The sequence below is a fragment of the Terrapene carolina genome, unplaced genomic scaffold (assembly GCF_002925995.2).
Source record: "Terrapene carolina triunguis isolate 2854851 unplaced genomic scaffold, T_m_triunguis-2.0 Scaffold68, whole genome shotgun sequence".
Taxonomy (NCBI): domain Eukaryota; kingdom Metazoa; phylum Chordata; order Testudines; family Emydidae; genus Terrapene; species Terrapene triunguis.
In genome coordinates, this window is record NW_020664419.1 from 51,453,498 (window position 1) to 51,474,446 (window position 20,949).

At 37.7% G+C, this 20,949-nt stretch overlaps 1 protein-coding gene across 3 annotated transcripts; it reads right to left on the bottom strand.

The window, feature by feature from the left end:
* Window positions 1-4,081: 4,081 nt before the first annotated feature.
* Window positions 4,082-20,417, bottom strand: SLC38A2 (solute carrier family 38 member 2). Of its 3 annotated transcripts, none has more exons than XM_024211868.3 (16): window positions 20,102-20,417; window positions 18,876-19,114; window positions 18,443-18,524; window positions 18,166-18,281; window positions 14,174-14,247; window positions 13,977-14,069; window positions 13,712-13,793; window positions 11,176-11,258; window positions 9,051-9,109; window positions 8,743-8,919; window positions 7,817-7,896; window positions 7,624-7,724; window positions 6,574-6,698; window positions 5,775-5,919; window positions 5,541-5,638; window positions 4,082-4,574 (listed from the first exon to the last, which is right to left on the bottom strand). In XM_024211868.3, the coding sequence occupies exons 2-16, from the start codon at window positions 18,986-18,988 to the stop codon at window positions 4,476-4,478; spliced, it is 1,527 nt and encodes a 508-aa protein (XP_024067636.1). In that variant the 5' UTR covers window positions 18,989-19,114; window positions 20,102-20,417; the 3' UTR covers window positions 4,082-4,475. The 3 variants fall into 3 exon arrangements, with proteins under 3 accessions (XP_024067636.1, XP_024067637.1, XP_024067635.1); XM_024211869.3 differs by lacking the exon at window positions 20,102-20,417 and adding an exon at window positions 19,680-19,773; XM_024211867.3 differs by lacking the exon at window positions 20,102-20,417 and adding an exon at window positions 19,623-19,687.
* Between the last annotated feature and the right edge of the window lie 532 nt (window positions 20,418-20,949).

A 20,949-nucleotide genomic window follows, 5' to 3' on the forward strand; every position in this document is an offset into this window, starting at 1 on the left:
CAACTAAGGGTGTGTTGTCAGTGAGATTCCCTCCACTACCCCCCATATTGAAGCAGGTTCTCATGGGGTGTTTGCAGCATGGAATGGTCCACCCAATCTACATCTCTGGCAGTGTGTCCTTGTTTAGTGAAGGCCTTTTTAAGTGTGTTAAGATGTGTACCCCAAACTGCTCTTTGGAACAAATTCTGTGTTATCTGAGTGCCTCGGTGTGTCTGGGGTGATTGCTGGATCTGTGGAGTCAAGTGTGATGATCCATGGGTTTGTTGTATGTAGTCATTAGTAGGGTTCCATTGTTAAAGCTGATCGTATGCCCAGAGTGTTGATGCTGGTGTTGAAGTGTTCTAGAGAAATTTTGATGGATGGGTGGTGATTGTAGAAGTTGTGTTGGAAGTCTGAGGGAGTTTAATTTGTCCATCCAGAGGATGAAAATATCAATTCATCATAGTTGGTTTTGTGGTGCCTTCTCCCAGAAATTCTTCAAGTTGACCCATGAAAAGCTTAGCATATGGGGGAGCTATCCTAGTACCCATGACTGTTCCCATGCTTTGGACAAAGTGCACTGTTAAATGCGAAACTGTTGTGCTTAAGGATGAAATGGATATTTGGTGATTCATTTAGGGTGGGTTTTTAAGTGTTGTACAGTATCTTGTAGGTATTTGAGGCATGCAGCGATGCTGTCATGGTGAGGGATGGTGGTGTATAGGGAGGTGACGTCCACGCTGGTGTTCTGGGGCAGGTTGTTAATGTTGTGGAGTTTCTGGCAGAAGTCAGAACTGTCTTGGAGGAAGCTGGCCATTTGTGTAGTGAGTGGTTTGAGGATATACAGCACCTACCACTGTAGGATTCCAGCCATGGATGGTTTCTAGGTGCTACTGTAATAAATAAATTTTCCTTGCATGATTAATTCTTCAGTGCTGTTTAATCAACTGATTACATGGCATTACTTGTTCCCTCCAGCCCAACTACTAAATGAAATTTTATAAATCAGATATTTTAAACGTTATACCAGATGAATATAGTTGAACACAATACCATGAGTATTTTTTGATAATCTCTGTCTAGGTTCTTAGATCATGCCCATCATAGTGGTGTTTGAGAGTCTGTTCATAAGTCAAATGCTGCATAATTCTTAGATTACTGTGAACACTTCTGAAAAAAAAAATACAAGTAATGTCAAATAGCTAAGGAATTAAATCCCCTGTGTGCTGTACATTGCTTTTGAGTTAATAGTAATTCCTTCACCTCTTCATCCCCCAAGAAAAAACACAAAATTGCTAAGGATTATCTATTTATTTATTTTTAATTCAGTTAAAACAAACATACAATGTTTCATTGAAACTGTGTAACACTCTTTGCCAACAACTGTAGCTGAATTGTTGACCTCTAACAATACAGTGGATATATATACACAATATATACAAAGATGTACTGTAGAACACCTGTAACAGATACATTAGACTGTAAAAGAAGTTGTTAGTCACTGCATTTGGGAAATTATAACATCCATGATAAACTGTATGAAAAAATCTGTACCTGATCTATACTTCTTTATGGACCCCAAAGACTCCTCTTTATTGCAACATTTACATTTGTAATAAATAAAACCTTTCATGTTCGTGTGTTCTTACATCTCGAGTGGTAACATACTCTTTCAATTTTTGTAAGCATAGCATTTTTCTGTAAAGAAACTTTCCTTTGACAGTTGTTACACATATGCACAACATGAACAACTCGTTGAAATGATGCAATAACCATTAATAATGACAGAGGAATATATACATAAACCCAAAGTCCCAAACCTATATTATATACAATATATTTACATTATATACACACATACAGTTTATGTACATAACTATCATAAATATTGAAAAATAGGTTTTAGTTTTAATTGATTAATGTTCTATAAATAACATTACAGTTATGACTGAAATATCATGGAAGACAGCAATGTAAAAACAAGGTGACAATACAGTGGTTTAATACTGAAGCTGCTTATTTCCATTGGTATGTTGTTTAGGGACCTCTAAACTGACAGGTTTGCAACAGATTCATATATTAGAAAACTACCTAGCAAAGTGGTACTCAAGTTTAACAGCTGAAGAGCTACTTAGTCATCAAATGGCGCTTCAGAGAACAACTGACTCACAATGTAACGTCCAGACATTGCTGCATTAATTTGCAAGACTCAACATGTATTGATACAACGTAATGAGGTGCTATCATGTAACATCTTCCCCTCTTATCTCCCCTGACAATGACTGAAGGATCTCCCCCTCTCGTCTGGTTGCAGAGAGGAAAGAGATTAATTTTTGCTCCCTTTGATGCTGGAAAGGGGATCTCTTCATCCTCGACACACACTATAAACTCTTGAAGGGAGAGGACATTTTAAGTCCTCCTCCAGCTTTCCGTGTGCGTGGGGAGGAGGAAGAAGAGTTGCCATGTCACTGATCCATAGATCAGAAATAAATGAGCCTTTGATCTGAACTCCACTTCCTCTTCCTGAGTCCCAGTAAGAGAAGCACTGATCAGTTCAAAGTGCTAATTGAAAGTTGAGTACCACTGGACTAATCAAACAAGCAAGATGAGAGAACTCTCACTTTTCATTATGTTTGCTACAGATGTGGTGATTGGTAGTTGTAGTCAGAAGTATGAATCAAAATATCTGCGATTTTTCATAGATTTTAAAAATGTGGAGAAAGACAGGCATCATCTGCCAAATAGTGATTGTTACCTAGAATTGATTCTGGCTTTTGAGACAAAATCTTCAGTGCTGTTTAATCAACTGATTACATGCCATTATTTGTTCCCTTGGACCCAACTACTACATTTAATTTTGTAAATCAGATTTTTAAAACATTATGCCAAATATAGTTGAACAAAAGTACCATGACTCTCTCTCTTATTATCTCTGTCTAGGTTCTTAGACACCACACTGGTGGGTGCAGTATAAGAAAGAGCCTGTTGATAAGTCAAATGTGCTCTTATGCAGGTACCATTTCTCTTCAACCTGGGATAGGAATAAATAGTAAACATGCAGTAGAAACAAAACAGCTAATCACAAACATATAGCACCTGTTTTGGTAGCTTGCTAGTTAGGACTCAAACAAAATGTATCTATCTCTGAAGCAAACAAGTATAAAATGACTGTTTAGTCCATGAGGGTTTTTGTTTTGTTTAAACTACTATACATTATCAACTGCATGAGGAATCCCAGATGCCTATATGAAGAGAACTTGTATTGATCACCAAATACTGGTGCAGTTTGTGTATTAGGCTTTTAGCATGGACAAAATAGGAACAAAAATCATCAAGTAATTTAAAATCCAACAGTGGATGAGAAACTGACAAATACTGTACAGTTTGTGAAAACTGTACAATTAGTAAACTATAGCAGGACCTCTTTTTTATGGTGCAGCAAGTTCAAGAAAGACTGGCCAAAAAACCCAAACATAATTGACCATGGGTCATATGCTATCATTAAGCAGAACCCCTGGTTAATCTCAAAAGAGAGTTTTGTATATCACTGGCATGATATGACCCAGTGTGATTTGGTAGATAGCTGCAACTGAATCAGAATAAACAAACAACCACCCTGTTTTACCCAATTGCACTACTGAGAACCTCAAGAGGAGAAATCTCAAGATCTTTATGAGCTCTTCACTGTATAAAAGTTTATTTTAAACATCACCCATTCTGATGACCTGAAACTGGTTAAAAGCATTAAAACTTGAGTCAGATTGCCATTTTTTAAAACTATGATATTTCTAGTTGATTATGTACAATGACTTGTGATATCAACAATGACTTCTTTGATTAAATTTTGGAGTATCTGAGTTTCACTGAAAAAACTGTTTCTATTTAGTTATGGAGTTTTGACCTACTCAAATTGGTTGCAAGTCAGTATAATTATACCTCCATAGAAGGGAAAATTGTATTAAATTTAGAACACAGATTAAATGTTTGTACAGGTTCTATGTCACTGGGATACATTTTTTAAATAAAAAAAAAAAATCATGCTTTTGAGGTCCATAAGAATTTTTGGTACATAAAATAATAGTGTTTTTTTTCCCTCTCTCTCTCATTAGATATATCAACACTTTGCTGTAAATTAAGAGTTATTTTTCACATCAAATGGTTCCATTAGGCACATTCAAGTAAAATAATAAAATACCCAAGTAACAATGACAAAAGCCAAACATGGCTTGATAAAATTCTACAGAGAGTTGTGTCCATTCTCTGGAATGGAATAAAATTGTCACTTCCCTCAGCCAGAGACTCAGGTGGTTTGATGTTAATAGCCACTTCCATCATGCAGAATAGTTTCTTTTCAAGAGTTCACTTATTCTACAGTCAGAAGAACCAGCATCAAAGAATCTGCATTTTAAAGGAAGCAAAATTGCAAACCCAGGTAATTTTCTTTCTCAGTAGATATTTCAGTGAATGCTGGAGTATTCGAGATTAAATCGTGCCAGTTAATGTCCACCAGATGCATAATTATGGATCCAATCCATAATAATCAAGATCATGCTTCCAATCATCACAAACAGGCCACTCACCAGGAAGAGTATAGCCTGGAAAGAGAAAATATAAAATTCACTTCAGACATTTTATTTTCTTCTTCAGCTACAAAATGTATACCTGACATAAACAGGTAAGTGCCTGTCCTGAGTTATTTAAGATTTAAATTGGTCAAAGAACACTAAGGAATGACTAATAAAAAAAGAACAAACATTACAGTAAATGACAATGAGATAACCTTTGATTTTCACATGCTCTGGTGCCTTTTTAAAATGGATTAATAAATTTATTTTTAATATAGCAGGCTACATACTCAGCTGGTGTAAACTGGCATAGCTCTATTGATTTAAATTGAGCTATGCCCGGCTTCACAAGTTGGGAATCTGAACCTGAATGTCTAAGATCAGAAGCAGCAACATCGAGCAAAGGGCCCAAGTGATCAGGCGGAGGTCAGCTCTGAGAGTAACCGAGAGAAGTAGGTTTTGAAGAAATATTTGAGAGGGACCACTGAGGCTGCATAATATTATACAGCAGTTTCAGTACTGAATAGATATTTTGTGGAATACACTCCACTAAATATTTATCAGGCACTTTCCCTCTATTTATAGTATTTGTTATAAAATAGACAAAATGTGCTCCATTTCTATTCACACTACTTTAGTGTCAGTAACGGTGCAATAGCTGTATGTAATTAAAATAATTATATTTCCACCACTATTTAATTTCCACTAACAATTTGCTATTTCAGGATGAAATCCTGGTTGTTGTCACCTCTGGAGTTGGCAGGGACAACTGGAGAAGTCACGTGGGGAAGTATGCAGAAATAACTTCCTGGTGGCTCTCTCTCCAGTTACAATTACCGATGAAACTACTGCTTGTTAGAATAATAGACACTACTAGTTAATCAATGAAGATCAGACATTCTGAAATCCTTAGATTATAAAGAAATAAACTAAAACCCTTGCTCTGAGCCAGTCAGTGATGAAAGCATGTTAATGAAAATACTCTTCTACACATACCCCAATCTTCTGCACTGATTTCAGAGGTTCTTTCTTCACTAGTTTGATATAGAAAGCAGAAGGAAGTATAAAGATCAGCATAGCAGCAGCAGAGGCACCTATATTACACACACACAAAAAAAAAAAAAGTTTTCTGAAATAAGTACAGTGTTTCATTAGACTTTTGAAGACATTGTTCTGATTTTGAAAAACAAATAAATAAACGAAACCCTGAACAAATATACAAAAACTTACCAATGAATCCAAATATATCTCGAATGGAAGGGACAAAGATTACGAGAACATTGGTAAATGCCAAAACAAAAACTGTAATTAAACTGTGACGTAACCAACTGAACTCCTTCTCTGCACAAAACAGCTGTGTAATTGAAGTGCGGATCTGCAAAAAATAATGAGGACATTAGTATTAATCACAAAAGTCCTTAAAGAGACACTTTCAACTTAATACAAAAACGACTGGGATTACTATAACAGTAAGACATTAGAGAGAGAAAAGTTTCTCTGTTTTTCACTTGACTTTATGCATTTGACAGCTCTTTATAAAAACAGGTTTTCCAGTTTTTTATATAGGTGTTTATAAACAGTTGAGAGAAAAAAAAAAACTAGCTAAAAACCATTTAAAACAAACAAATTGGTAAGGGGACTAAGGAACAGGTGTAGTACCCAACACTCTTATCTCATTTTCTTTACAATGACTCGAATATAGAAAAATTATATAGTGTAAAATATGTATTTATTATAAATGAATAAATTAATAGAAATAAACGGTTTTGACCCCTCTATGTAAAAATGTTTTACTTTCTAAATTGATGCCTATTTCAATTATTCTGATTCAGTTAAATGAGTAAAAATCATACATGCAGACTTGTTATATAGAACAATTTTTTAAAAGTTAAAAAAATTACTAGAAATTAGCAAACTGTACTTGCCTAATTAATTTAATATTACTATTAGTCCACAGCCAGAGAGGAAGGAAAGGTACCCAATTACTGGCTAAGATGGATACACAGAATAAAAAAAAAGAATTACTTACTGGGAAGATAACTACAGGTACAGTAAGTGTTACAGCCATAAGTACAGCCAGACGCACAATAAGAATAATAACGTCAGAACCCAGGACTTCAGAGTAAGTATGAAGCAATTCTGCTTCAACATTTCCTATAAAGAAAATGGCATATTAATTGAACTCTAATAAGACATAACAGAATGGTAATATCCCTGTGTACTTCTTAAGAAATAAAACAGAACAGTCCAGTTCCTCCACAAATTTACAGTGAATTAAAAACTCAGTTGGTCATGAGCACATTGTCCTGTGAGTTTGTGGAAGAGAGAGAGAGACACAGGGCCTAGCGCCACTCATTTTACTTGCACATGTACTTCAGCTGGGCCAAATTCTGCTTTCTGCTACTCACTGACTTTGCATGACAAAGGCATATAGGTTTTCACCTTATTATTAGACTATGGCAACATCATAGCAAATTCTTAGAGCCAAATTCTATTCTCAGTTATACAAATGTAGACTCCTTAAAGACAATGAAGCTACAGAGCAGAACTTAGTTCTTTGGTTTTATAGATGAAAACCAATAAAAGGACAGGAGTAGAAAAGGAAAAATTCATAACTGCACATTATTGTGAGGTTTGTGAAGAATATTACAGGGGCTAGTGAGAAAAAACAAGCTCATTTCCCTTCTTAAACATATTAAGGCTCAGAATCATAATAAACTCACTTCTATAGTTGTCCTTACATAGTAACTTCAATGTTGGACTCAAAGTACTTTACAAATATAAATGAATTTTATAAGCTTTACAGTCCCTGGAAGTAGTATCTCCATTTTACTGAGAGATAAACTTAGGCACAGACAGGTCAAGGATAACAGAAATTCTGTGTCAAACAGCACCAAAATAGCCTGACTTCCAGTCCTGAACTTTAGCCATAAGACCACTGGTTCCCTTTGTGTGTGAATGTATACAAATAATTAATTAGTTAATGCTAATTTGCTTTACATTTTAAAAACCACAAGATTTATTTTGAATTTCTGGAGACATGCTTCATTTAAAAGAAAATAGAAGAGGCAATAACTACCATAAAATGTCAGGTATCCAAAGAGAGCAGCCAATAGGTACATTATAAACATGGCAAAAAATGAAACATTGGACACATTCATCATTCTTCTACGGGTTCGGCTATTAAAGAAACAAACAGAAATAAGTGTTAGTGACAATATATTGCTTGTTTCTTTTTGAACAGTAAAGTTATATACAATCTATACATTTACCCTTTCAGTTCTTCATAAATAGGAAGAATAGCAGGATGGCAGACAAAAGAGAATGTTAGGATTGGTACGGCATAGACAGTCTGAAAAACATAAAACACGCTTTATAAACTTCTTGATAGATGTAGCAAATTTATCTTTGTTGCACAGAATTCATCAGCAGGTTTTTGCTTTATATTTTTACTTTCCATTGAAAGTATAATTTGTCTCAATTTTCCATTAAAAAAAAGTCAACTATTCTGTAAGGTTATTACAACTCTCTCTCTCTTTTGTTCTTAAGGGCCCAATACTGAGAATCCTCAAGCCCCACTTAAGCCCATGGTAGTTGAATGCACTCTGCATCTCCCAAAAGGTGCTCAGTGCCTTGCTGGGTTTAATCTTTATGGCCTGATCTTGAAAATCTTTACTCACATGAGTATTCCTTTCTCATGAGATTTTCCATCACTAGAGGTATTTGTGTGAGTAAAGGTTTGCAGGATTGGGCCTTTAGGGGCTGATCCAAAGCCCACTGAAGTCAATGGAGACTTTTCAATCATTGTAGTTACACCAATGCAAAATCCATTTACTGGTGAGGTTTGCACCAGTGCAACTTAATCTGGTAAATTATTTGTTTTGCTGAATACAGATGGGATTACTCACATGTTTAAAGTTAAACATGTGCTTAAGTGCTTTGCCTTACCATGAGAAGTGCTGACTGCCTCCCAGGAGAGGCTAGAAACCCTCATCTCGTCTTGAGCTCCATAAAAGTTAAGGAAGCCCCATTTTGCAGGAGGTGCACAATGCCTTTCAGGATTGGGACATAAATAATTAATGGCCCCCAAAATATTAGGTTTGGCAATTATGTAAGCAAAAATGACCATATTTCTATGTAATGTTTGTTCTCCGTCTATTTTTAATAGTGAGAATGCCGTTTACATATGCTACCTTACCTGTGAGTTGAAGACGAAATATTTTGGCCTGCACATGTCATCACTAGTCATGTTTTGTGCTGTTCCATGCAAAGGTGCAGCAGTTGCCAGGTGTGCCAATGTGCCATTCAGAGTTGTGTTCATCATGTCATACTCCAATCCCAAAGGACAAGGGATTTGGAACGTCTTGCAAATTACCTAAAAATACCATCATACCACATTGTTATTTTTAACTAATACAATATGATAAAGCTCTTCGAAATCATATGAAATCTCACTTGAAATGCACTATTACAAGCACTGTAAATCTACAGATAAATTATACTTACAACAATAAGGAAGAAGACCATACACATTAAGGAAAGGCCACTTGTATATCCTAAATATCCTGTCATCAAGAAAGAGAAACATTTTAATTACAGCCTTGCTTTCCGCCCCCTTATTTGCTAAAAATTACAAAATTTATTAATTTACAAGTGTCTCATCACTTGTTTTCACTGCAGTGTTAGCTCAAGCTATAAACTCAAGTTTTGTCCCTCCTTCCACACCCAAAAATTTCTAGCTCAAATTACGTGGTTTTAAACTTTAAATTTAAACTTGAGCTAGTTGGCCTATTAAGAGGGAGCTGCTGTCACTGGAGTTAGTAATGCAGTTGGAGGATGCAGCAGTTCATCAGCAACTGCTAATCCAGTGACTGTGCTGCTAATCAAAATCACGCGGTTGTTGTTCCACTATGTGGTCACTCTTAGGCTATGCCTACACTACTCTGGCACAGTCCCAGTGTTGCAGCTGTGCCGCTGTAGTGCCATAGTGTAGACCAGTGGTTTGCAAACTTTTGTACTAGTGACCCCTTTCACACAGCAAGCCTCTTAGTGCAACCCCTCTTATAAATTAAAAACATTTAACCCCATTATAAATGCTGGAGGCAAAGCGAGGTTTGGGGTGGAGGCTGACAGCTCACAACCCCATGTAATAACCTGACAACCCCCTAAGGGGTTTGTCCATTGATGTAATTAATCCATCTCTCCAGGAGGTGGTAACTAGGTCAATGGAAGAATTCTTCTGTCAACCTAGCTGCATCTACATTAGGGTTAGGTTGATCTAACTATGGTGCTCTGGGCGCAAAATTTTTCACAGCCCTGAGCAACATGGCTAGGTCAATCTAATTTTTACGTGTAGACTAGGCCTCACTCAAGTAAGTGGAGTAATTCAAGTGTGCTAACTGGTGCAGTGAAGACAAGCCCACACATTATGGCTTTGTAAGAGTATGATTTCTGAAGTACATGAATGTGCTGTGCATTAATTGGTCTGTGTACACCCTGCCAGTGTGCACCAGAAGGATGCATATGGCCCAATTAATGCAGAGCACATTAGTACTCATTAAAAATCACACCCTATAAAGCACATTAGCCCACTGTGTAGACAAGCCCTGGGGGATCTCCTATAGGTTTATTCACTCAAAGAATCACAAAATCAAAACAACCCACCATCTTCCATTTTCTAAAAAAAAACCACCTACACCTCTGCCCCTATATAACACGAATTCAGATATAACGCGCACTCCGGCAGATCAAAGCAAGTTTGATATAACGTAGTTTCACCTATAACGTGGTAAGATTTTTTGCCTCCCGAGGACAGCGTTATATCGGGGTAGAGGTGTACAGAGGTGTATATGGATCACGGAAGTGCAGCCACTTCTGCTAAGAAACTAGGCAGCAATACAACACAACAACAACAAAAAATCATTATTTCCAATTTAAACTGCAGGGAAAATGTAGTTACCCAAAATGAAATTTGGCCAGGACACAAGGGCTAACATCCCCACTCTTGGAAGAGTGCCATGTGGTAACTGATAACCACAAGTGGTCAGGAGCTTCACTTAATTGATCTAATCTTGTTTCCAATGAAGTCAATGGGAATTTTGATATAGTCTTCAGTGGGAGCAGAAATTGGTCGTTATCTGAAAAATGCCACTTTCAGTTCCATAGTCCTCTACAACATAGGGTGGGTTATCGAGTCAAGCACCATGTGGGGTATTCACTCCGTATTGATTCAGAGAAAGTATTCCACCAACTGAATCATGAGCATCACTTTGCATAGTATCTGTGCTTTCCTCAAACGTGCATAGCACGTACATTGACCAGGCCAAATCCTGTGTAAACAGAGATCTGACAAGGTCACAGTCAAAGGCAGGGGAACTGCAGGCTCCCCGTCCTGTCCTCACCCACTCTTTTCCTCTTACACTCTACAAACACTCTGTAGCCCTCATTTATTTCTTAAAAAGAGAAGTGCTGCTCTTCTCCTCAGGGACTGAGATTATTTGCACAGTTCTCCCAGCGTTCACCTGGCAAGAGATCAGTAATGTGGAGGTAGCTCCCATATTTGGATCTTCCACATGTTAACAGCCAATCAAACTTATGTATCCATGTTTACTTTAAATGAATAGTTGCTTACCTAAATTTTTCAGCAGGGACAAAGGAAGAATGAACACTATAGACACCAGCACAACCAAACAGTCACCATTAAGATACCATTCTCTGTAAGGAAAAAAAAAAAAAAAAAAAGAGGAATTTATAAGTAATCAAAGCATTTTTACAACAATGATGCCTACAGGTTAGTCCTTACAAACAATAGTGTGTTATAGAAACAAATATATGTAAGTAAAAGATAAAATATCCAATAACAATACCAGAGAATAAAACGATGTTGTGATAATTTCACAACATAATGTATAAAGGGGCTATTGAAGATACATCTTGAAATGGCAGTATTTCAAATATATTTTTTAACCTGATAAATGGGAGAAATAGGTTTAGATGCTGAAAATTCTAGCATTCAGATGTACTATTTGAACTTCACTCTTCAGAATAGTATCCAAGTCAGGAAGGATCACACCACAAGGGAGCAGAGGGAGGGAAGAGAAGAACCACCACGCTTCCCAGATCTATATTGAGGTGACCCTCCCATCATCTTCCCTCCTGCAATGTCCCTTTCCCTCAGTGTCTTCTGCTAGGATAGGCATACATGGTGTGTGGGGAGGGGGGGGGAGGGGGTGGGCGGGGGAGACAGGAGATAGACAGTGGGTTGGTCAGGTGAATAAAGAAGCTGGTGGAAATAAAAATGCATATTGCTCAAATTCACAAAGGTCCTTATGTCCTTGAATCCTAACGGGAGGTAGCTGCCTAAGTGAATCTGGGCCTTTGTTTCTTTGTTGCTCCCCAGCCCCCAACCCTGAGGCTGCATTATCTTTCTCACTATGCCCCATCTGGGATGGAGATCACCCTTTAAGAAAGGCTTTGAAGAGCCAGGGGAAATCTCTGGTAATGTGGCTCTACTGTATGCTGCCAGGGAGCTAGGGGAAAGCCAGAGAGAGAGCCAGAGCTGCAGCAGAAGCACATGGCCTCTGCATGGCTGGCCCTGGCCTTCTGCCTATCACCTGGGACACAGGGAAGATTTCATTCTGTTCCATAGGGGCAAATCTGGCCCATCACAACTGAAAAAATATGGAAGAATATCACCACAAGGAAAATTTCATAGAGATTTTCTTCCCTGAACCCCTTCCTTTGTTTCTTTTTTCTTTCAATAGGCAAAAGTAATCAGTCATTTGTCAGGTGTATTGAGAGCATCTTCCTCTGAAACACTGGGGGACAAATTCAGTTCTCAGACCGGTGTAAAGCAGATGTAACTTCAGTGCAATGAAGTAACAGGGCAAAACTGGTCATGGGTTATTCAACTGTGGCAGTAATAGTGTAGCCTTTATCCCACTGTTAATACTGGAAATAGTACTAGCTGATCCATAACAGGAGATATTTTTCATAGAATCAGAGAATCATAGAATATCAGGGTTGGAAGGGACCTCAGGAGGTCATCTAGTCCAACCCCCTGCTCAAAGCAGGACCAATTCCCAACTAAATCATCCCAGCCAGGGCTTTGTCAACCAGATGTAATATTTGGATGAGCAAAAAAGCCTTGTTGAGCAAATAAGCCATCTTAAAGACTTTACTAGTTTGAACACTAAGGGCTAAATTCTGAAACCTGGTGTAAATCTGGATTATTTTAACAGAGTCACTCTGGATTCATACCAATGCAAATGAGAGAAGAATTTGGACCCATTTCTTCAGTTACTTTATTTGGAATTTAAAAAAAAAAAAACCACACTATACATTCTCAAATTAGTGTGATTTAGACATCTGTAAGATAAAAAGTTATGTACTGAACTTGTCTTTTTTTTTTTTTTAAACAAGAAAATTTTTTTTAATAAAAAAAAAAAAACAAAACACATATCAAAGGCCTTCAGCACTTCTCATCAGACTGCATATTATTGCTGGTGATAGCCCATGTGAAGGAAATCATGATTCACAAAGCCAAGAAGTTATGGAATTTCTGTGTGGATTAATGGATAATGTAGATGCACAGTTTGGATGTATGCTGTATATCTTAAATCACTACATGCACTGTAATCAATGAGTTGGTGTTTTTAATATTGCCACAGACTTACTGAATATTTGTCCTTAAGCGAATATTAACTAGAATCACTGTAGAAATGCAGCTTACTGTTATAGTAAGAATACTTCCCACAATGTTAATGTTTGAAAACTGTCTTATCTGTCTAAGCTTCCTGAAATACATTAGAGATAACAACTATGACCCTATTTAACTTTCATTTCATTATTGAGCAATATGTTGACCAGCACAGCCATTAGCACTTACCGGATATTCTTTACATAACTGTTTTCTATAATATGATGGAATACATATATTTTGCTAATATCTTTACCAGCAGAGACTAGATCCATGTCAAATGGACCACCCAAGAGGTAGGAAGAAAAAAAAAAAAAAAAAAAGGCTTACTGGAGCTTAACAATGCCCTATCTCTGACTAAGAAGCTACACTAAGATGTACCAAACGAGGTCTTGATATAAAATGTATATGTTGTCCATTTTTGTTTCTACTAATAGAACTCCTGCTCATCAGAGAAACTATCACCTACCCTGTGTTCTCTTCGATGTTCATAAATGACTTGATGACCAATGGCAACTCATATTTCACTATGTAGAGGTAGCTTGACATAGCTGTAGGTGAATAACATTATAAATCATTACAAATATAGATGGAACATGACATAAAAAACTTATTTCATAACTTTACTTGACACAAACAATTAATAAAAAGATATGTGAAAAAGTCTGAGAATGGAGAGGGAGTATTTATTATTTGACATTACAATCTACAGTACATATTTTTAAAACCCTCACCTCCAATGTTCTGCATTGTAATTGATCCAGAAGCTGCAATTTTCCCAGCCAAACCAAATGCCTTCATTCCTAGCTGTTCGTATAACAGAGATCCTACAAACATACAAAATAAATCAATTGAAAAGCTGTATTTTACGAAAGAAAGATAATATGAAGTTAGTAATAACTATTTGTACAATAATAAGAATTTACCATACCTCCTTCATTGGCAGTCTTTAGGAGAAGATGAACTGAATATAAAGAGAATATTGACACAACCACCAAGAGGATCCTAGGAGGGGGGAGAAAAAAAAAAGCCAAAAAACTTTTAGACAGCCTTAGATGTATTTAGTTTAGCCACATTAATTAAAGTGTGCTATTTGAATAGGAAGGATTTAAGATAGAACATAAGAACCAATATCAAAATACAGTGAAATGAAACAATAATTAAGAAAAATAAGTGTAAGTGCCAATGCTAGCTGAGAAGGTATGAATCAATCGGTGCTTGTTTATGAAAGGACATCATACTTAAATCCACATTGGAAGGTACCTCTACCTATTTTCATTATTATTTTGTCAACGAGACCCAATTCTCATTTATACTAGATACTGCTGAAGTGGGATTAAATAATATTTACATTGACTTTACACCACTCTAACAGTGTAAAGGGGCATTAGAGAGGTGCAAGTATAAATGAGAATCAGACCCAATATATTTTTGATTGATCCAATAAACATATTATTTTAACAAAAATATTTTTTAAAAAAACATTATTTTGTATAATAACTATAACAGCTGTTTTTCTATTTTTACTTTTTCCCCTCACATTCTTAGGTAATTAGATCACAGCTAGTTCATCTCTGAAACACTAGACTTGTGACTGATGTAATTTGTGACGAGGTGAGAAAATCTGCTGAAGTCTGAAACAAATCACCTTATAGCTGTATGTGATGTTTTTGTGTAAAGCAAGATACAAAGACAGTTAATTGACTGGTAAAGTATGGACGGACAATTAGAAAATGTTAAGAGCTTGTGATTCAGTACGGTTTGTTTTAAAATTCATATACACTGAAGTGATCTGAATGCAGGTCAGTTTTCTTTGCTCAACATTTACTGTTTCACCTGTGCTTAAACAGAGACTGTTAATGGCTCCCAGAAGTTGTCTACTTTTCTTATAGTTTCTATTAGAACTACATATGCTTTATTGAAATGCTCCTTTGAAACCTCTAAAAATTCTCAATGAATCACAATGAATACACCCTTCAGCAGCTGCACTGTTCTTTGCAGCTGAAGAACACCACTGTCACAAAGCTGTAATAAATCAAAAAACTGCCCCTTCCTACACCAATACAAGCATTCTGCTTTAAAAGAATAGTTCCCAGAGAGACTATAGCTGCTCAAAAATGTTTTGAAGCTCAGTTTAATGAGTCCTCATTCCCAGTTTGTTCTTTTCATTTTCTGTATGGGTTTTAGTGCTTGTCAAAGTAAAAGATGTAGGGACATGAGCTTCAATCAGGCATATTGTTGACAAGTAATACAAGAATCTCCACCAATGTTCTGCAGAATACACTGCATAAATAAGTTACTATGATTTGGACATGTATAAGTGCATATTTATTTGTTTTTCCTAAAGTTAATTAAGTAATTTAGGAAGAATTGTCAGAGTGGCCACCAGCAAGAGTTGGTGGCCACCAAAAAAATTACTGTGGGAACCCCTGATTTAGTCCGTGTGCTCATTTTGTTCCTGGCTTCTATGCTGAAACTACCAAGCACACACACTGAGAACACTTGTCCAGTAGGAACTGAAACCACCAGCTCAGTTCATATAAGCTGCCTAATAATTATCATGTTAAAAATTTAAAGTCACTATCAGCCTGGGCCAGATGTGAACCAATCAGCTAGACATTAAAAGCCTTTTATACTGTTATTAATCCTGTGAGCCATGCACTCTCAGTAATGTCTTAGCAACTGCAACCTGTGCTCTCTGGCATCTAGACTACTAATCATACTTAATTTTGTGATGTTATGTGAACTATTGTAGCCTTATTTCAGTAGCAATATATTTGAATACAATCTAGAGATGAAAAAAATTAATGAATTAAACCACTGTGGCACCTATGATTGCTAAATTGCTAGCTACAAGTGTTTTAAAAAAAAAAAATGAACTGATTATAGCATAATGTGCTGAATTATTCAAATAACTGACTTTAAACTTGCTTCCTCCCACCTATTTTACTTTTTTGTCTACACTAACGCCTAAGAGATGTCACCAGCATAACACCCGGTAGGCTATCATAACCACTACAGAACCTCTTTAGAGCATGGAATTGGCATATAAAAGGGGCAAGTAAATGCCTCTTTGCTATTTTTACTGTATGGCACAGCTTTGTTAATTAAAATTATTTTATATATATATATATATATATAAGTAGTACGTATAAAGAAAAGGGTATATAAAAGGTCTTAAGGAAAAAAAAAAAAAAATCATGCCATGCACTACACCTCCAATAATGGAGATTCCACAACCTCCTTAGGTAATTTGTTCCACTGCTTAACTACCTTGCAATTAGGAAGCTTTTCCTAATGTCTAACCTAAATCTCCCTTATTGCAATTTAAGCCCATTACTTCTTGTCCTGTCCTCAGTGGATAAGGAGAACAATTTATCAATCTTCTCTTTATAACAATCTTTTACGTACTTGGAAACTTATGTTCCCCCCTCAGCCTTCTCTTCTCGAGACCTAACAAACCAAATTTTTTCAGTCTTTCCCTCGTAGGTCATGTTTTCTAGACCTTTAATCATTTTTGTTGCTCTTCTCTGGACTTTCTCCAATTTGTCCACATCTTTCCTGAAATGTGATGCTCAGAACTGGACACAATACTTTAGCTGAGCCTAATCAGTGTAGAGTAGAGCAGAAGAATTACTTCTCATGTCTTGTTACAACACTTCTGCTAATACATCGCAGAATGATGTTTGCTTTTTTTGCAACAGTGTTATACTGTTCATATTTAGCTTGTGATCCACTATGAACAAATCCCTTTCTGCAGTACTCCTTCCTAGGCAGTCATTTCCCATTTTGTATGTGTGCAACTGATTGAAAATACTCCACTTAGGAAGGAACAATTCGTCCTTGTTGAATTTCACCCTATTTATTTCATGTCATTTCTCCAGTTTGTTAAGATCATTTTTTTGATTTCTAAGCCTATCCTCAAAATCACTTGCAAACCCTCCCAGCTTGGTATCTTCCACACAATTTGTAAGTGTACTCTCCATTTCATTTATTCAAATTATCCATGAAGACACTGACTAGAACTGGACTCAGGACAGATCCATGTGGGACCCCACTCTACATGCCCTTCCAGCCTAACCTGTGAACCACTGATAACTCCCTGAATACCATTTTCAAACCAGTTGTGTACCCACCTTGCAATAGGTTCATCTAGCCCAGTGGTTCTCAAACTTATTTGATTCCCCTCCACTCCCGCTTGTGTCTGTAGTCATTTACACACCCCCACAAGTACACATACTGCCACTCAGTTCTGAAAGCAGAGTGGAGAGCGGCAGCTGCTGGCCAAGCACCCAGTGCTGAAGGCAGTGCTGCCGCCAGCAGCAATGCAGAAGTTAGGGTGGCATTTATGACACTGCCACTCTTACTTCTCCATTACTGCTGGCAGCGGCACTGCCTTCAGAGCTGTGCGCTTGGCTAGCAGCCACCACTCTCTGGCTGCCCAGCTTGGAAGGCAGAGTGGGGAGTGGTCGCTGCTGGCCGGCAGCTGGAAGGCAGCGCCACCGTCAGTAAGGTAAGGCACACCCAGCCAGCAACTGCTACTCTTCTAAAGCTTCTCCCCTCCGTCCCCCTGAATACATTCCATGTCCCCTAGGCTATATTTCTCTAGTTTGCTTCTGAGAAGGTCATGTGAGACCGTATGAAAACCTAGTTAAAGTTGAGTTATATCACATTTACTACTTCTGCCTATCCACAAGGCTTGTAACGGGTTCAAAGGAAGACCTGAAGAACAGCTCTGTATGGCTCAAAAGCTTGTCTCTCTCACCAACAGAAAGTGGTCCAATAAAAGATATTACCTCACCTACCTTGTCTCTCCACTATCCTGGGACCAACACAGCTACAACTACACTGGATACCACTAATATTGTCTATTAACAGATACATGGCAGAAGAGCCTTTTTTAATTAACCAAAACATACTTACACAAAAAGAATAATTCCAGTGTTTGCCATGGCATAAGAAAGTCCAAGGATGCCACTACCCATAATAACATTGCTCAGATTAAACGCTGACATTCCAAAGGAAGTAGTACCTGGATGCTGTGTAAGGGAAGGAAAAGCTAATAATTAATACAGAACCAGTGATTTATTCATGCTTTCGATTTGAATTTAAATGAACATTTTCCACTTTTCAAGGTTAAATATTTGAAAGTAAAGCAATTTAGTGTGCTAATTTTAAAACATCGTTAGTGCATACTTACATATTCAATGTCATACTTCTTCTTTCCAAGATTGGATTCAAGCAGGAAATTTTGATTTTCTGGATCCCTGTCTACACATGGTCTGTAAGAAAAAAAAAAATATCCATATTTAATTGTTATAACGAGCCAGTTATACATTAATTGCCTTTAAGAAGTTCGTTGTTTCAGTTTTTTATTCTGTTTCAAAGGGAATTAGAAAACCAGCAAATCATCCAACAAAACTAACTACATAATCTGTCCTCTGCAAAATGACTATACAAAATGTTGTATATTCAACTTCCTATATTTGTAATAGATGTAAACATTAAAAACATTAAGATCTAGCAAGGCATTTTAAAAGAGTACTTTAAAGGTGTGAAATAATATTTGTACTCTATTACACATAATATAACAAATAGAAACAAAACTAAGAGCAATGCAAAATCCCTCTAACCTCATAGGTGCTTTGGTTGGATATGGATAATTGAAGTCATTGCTGTTGGAGCTATAGCTACTGCTGTCTTCATCTGGAGAGATGTTAAACTTGCTCACGTCTGCTCTGTCCATGATGGGAATTCAATTAGCTTTTCCCAGTATTAGATGAAGTGGGGAATATTTGGCCTGATGACTGCCCCTCGGTGGCAGTCTCCACTGAGCTCGCTCTTTTGTCCTTGGATGCCGGATTTGCCTTGCCTGTGAAGGTAAAAAGGAAACGTCAATACTGCAGTGGTCTATCAAGCGGGTCACGTGAAGAGCGGCGGCTTGCTGCTGCTCTGGGGCTGATTCATCGTCAGCCAGACGAGTGGAAAAGTACCAGCCGAGGAGGGGCGGAGAGGAAAAGTACAAGATACTGACTACAACGGAGAACAAAGATAAATCTTCAACTACAACACCCAAGCACACGCCAGAAGATGTGATCTGCATAGGAAAAGGTCTGCCAGTGTATATGTACGTTGGGCTTTCTGAGACATGCTCTTTCATGCACACACAAAAGCAAAAGAATGAAATCAAGATCACACGCTCCAGCTGCTAGGACATTTATATCTGAAGATCAAATCCACCCAATTTACATAATTTACATAAAGACTAATCATATTGCAATGTAAAAACTATTATATTCACATTAAGATTTATAACGGAGAAGTACCCACACAGTATACTATAATGAAAAATATTTGTTATATTAATAAAATATCCTTACACATAGATGTATTTGATCACACACACACGTGTACTGTTATGTGTGAAAGAGAAATACCTCCAGTCCACCCTTCCTGCGTCAGAAAAGAAAGCTGATGCAATATCCATGTGCGATTGTCATATTCACTCTTGCTTAACCTTCCTCTCAAACATTTCCATACCGCTCCCTGCTTTCTATTTCCCTCCCCCCTTCCAGGGACATGGGATCCCTGCAGTTTAAATGGGGAAAAAATGCAAATCAGTCACAAGACTGCACCAGCAGCGTGGGGTTTTTTTTTACCTTGGAAGGAAGCAACAGCTGGGGCGGGATTTTGCGTCCGTCTGACCCACTCTCACACAGAAAATCCCTCGCAGGGGGTTTTAATATCGTTTCCGAAACATAATATTGACCTTAACTAAAGGCACCAATAATCCACTCAGCGATTTAAAGCCCAGACCCCTCACCCCCACAACCACACGAGCAATAAGCACAGTACTTACCTTGGCGAAGCTGAAACCCCAGGATTTTCCCTCAGAAATCCTCAGAATACCGACGAGATCTTTTTCTAAATTGATAATTTTAAATGTTCTTGAAAGGAAAAAAACAACAATCCTTAAAGTAGAAAATAAATAAAGAAAAGTACCAAAATTTCGTTTAAAAGCCACCGGTACACGAGAAAAAAATTAAGGTTCTCCTTCTACTCAAACCCTCAGCTGATAAGGAGAGCATGTGGCTTTGGTAGGCAGCGCTGTTATCCCGGCCGGGCAGCCGGATATCGCTCCCGCACGACGTTACTACAGGTCTGAAAAATGTCTCTGCTGCTTCTGCTTTTTGAGAGTGGACTGCGGCGGGGGGAGGAAGGGGCGAGGCACCTACATACACAGCAATGTGCCGCCTCTCCTTTGTATACCAACACCAGCCCGGCTCCCGGCGCTTCGTAGCCACGCCCCCGGCTCATTTCCTCTCTCGCTAGGCTTCAGATGCCGCTCAGGCGCTGTCACTAAGCCCCCTCCTCCATCGACGAGCAATACCACGAGAACATTATTTAGCAGGGCACTGATGTAACACTGGAGACAAACTGTACTTAACTAACCCCCCCATCACCAAACGAGATACCACCACGACTTTGTGTTCACCTATTTCAGAGGATCTCAAAGGGCCTGACATCAATTTATGAAACCTCACAACACTAGAGTGAGTGAGGTAAACCGCCTTTTAGAGAGAAGAAGACAGAGATACAGAGCGGTTCAGTGAATGCATGATGCAATAACCATAATTCTTTCAAGGACATCATTCATTCATTACTAAAAGGTCTGCGGCTTCAACTTCCCCCATCTTTAAAATCCTA

Bases quoted from the DNA above. Each gene is read 5' to 3' on its own strand.
- SLC38A2 (XM_024211868.3), bottom strand. From the start codon at position 18,988: ATGGACAGAGCAGACGTGAGCAAGTTTAACATCTCTCCAGATGAAGAC. The intron at 9,110-11,175 runs GTAAGCAACTAT...TCTTGATGACAG, and splicing joins GTCCCTGCTGAAAAATTTAG to GATATTTAGGATATACAAGT. The intron at 7,897-8,742 runs GTAAGGTAGCAT...TATGTTTTTCAG, and splicing joins ATTTCGTCTTCAACTCACAG to ACTGTCTATGCCGTACCAAT.